Raw genomic sequence first — 561 nt, 5'->3', positions numbered from 1 at the left:
CGCGCGCACGCGCCGCACGCCGGCCGGCGCCCGAGGCCGCCCTCTACCGCCGCGCCCTGCAGCGCGCGGCTGGCGCCGGCCGTGCGGGAGACGTTCAGCGGGCACGCCGAGTTCGACATCGTATTGGAGGCGGCCAGCGTCGACAAGGGGGACGTCGTGTGGCAGGCGGTGCTGAGCCTGGTGCTGATGAACCCCAAGAAGAGCAAGGGCGGCCACGGCGCCGGCGCCGGCGGCAAAAAGGTGCGGCGCGGCGGGCGTGGGGCCGGGGGAGGGAGCGGGCGCGCTTTCAGGATAAAGAGCGGGCGCGGCCTACGGCGGGCAGCAAGGGGCGCCCGGACCCCGCAGCCCGGCGCCCGAGGGAGATGGCCCGCCCGCCCAGCGCCGCCGCAGCCGCGTCGAATTTGTGCACGCACGTGCAACCCCGCAGGAGGCGGAGCCGGGGGCCGGCGCGGGCGACGGCGCGGCGCCGGAGGCGATCGATGCGTGGGTGCTGCCTGGTGACACCGGCCGGCGGTACGCTGCGCTGGACGGTGACATCAGCCCCATGCACCTGTACAAGTG

At 76.1% G+C, this 561-nt stretch overlaps 1 protein-coding gene across 1 annotated transcript in view; it reads left to right on the top strand.

The window, feature by feature from the left end:
* The window catches only part of MNEG_12496 (hypothetical protein), a gene marked incomplete at both ends in the record, with an annotated part of 1,968 nt that extends 1,416 nt beyond the window's left edge, over nucleotides 1-552 (top strand). The window contains 2 exons of the mRNA XM_014039030.1: nucleotides 63-240; nucleotides 428-552. Of these exons, the coding sequence (XP_013894484.1) occupies nucleotides 63-240; nucleotides 428-552 (303 nt within the window). The remainder of the gene's footprint in view (nucleotides 1-62; nucleotides 241-427) is intronic.
* Between the last annotated feature and the right edge of the window lie 9 nt (nucleotides 553-561).

The sequence above is a fragment of the Monoraphidium neglectum genome (assembly GCF_000611645.1).
Source record: "Monoraphidium neglectum strain SAG 48.87 unplaced genomic scaffold scaffold03275, whole genome shotgun sequence".
Lineage (NCBI taxonomy): Eukaryota > Viridiplantae > Chlorophyta > Chlorophyceae > Sphaeropleales > Selenastraceae > Monoraphidium > Monoraphidium neglectum.
Note: the sequence above shows the minus strand (reverse complement) of the source record. Positions and strands in the feature narration are given on the sequence as shown.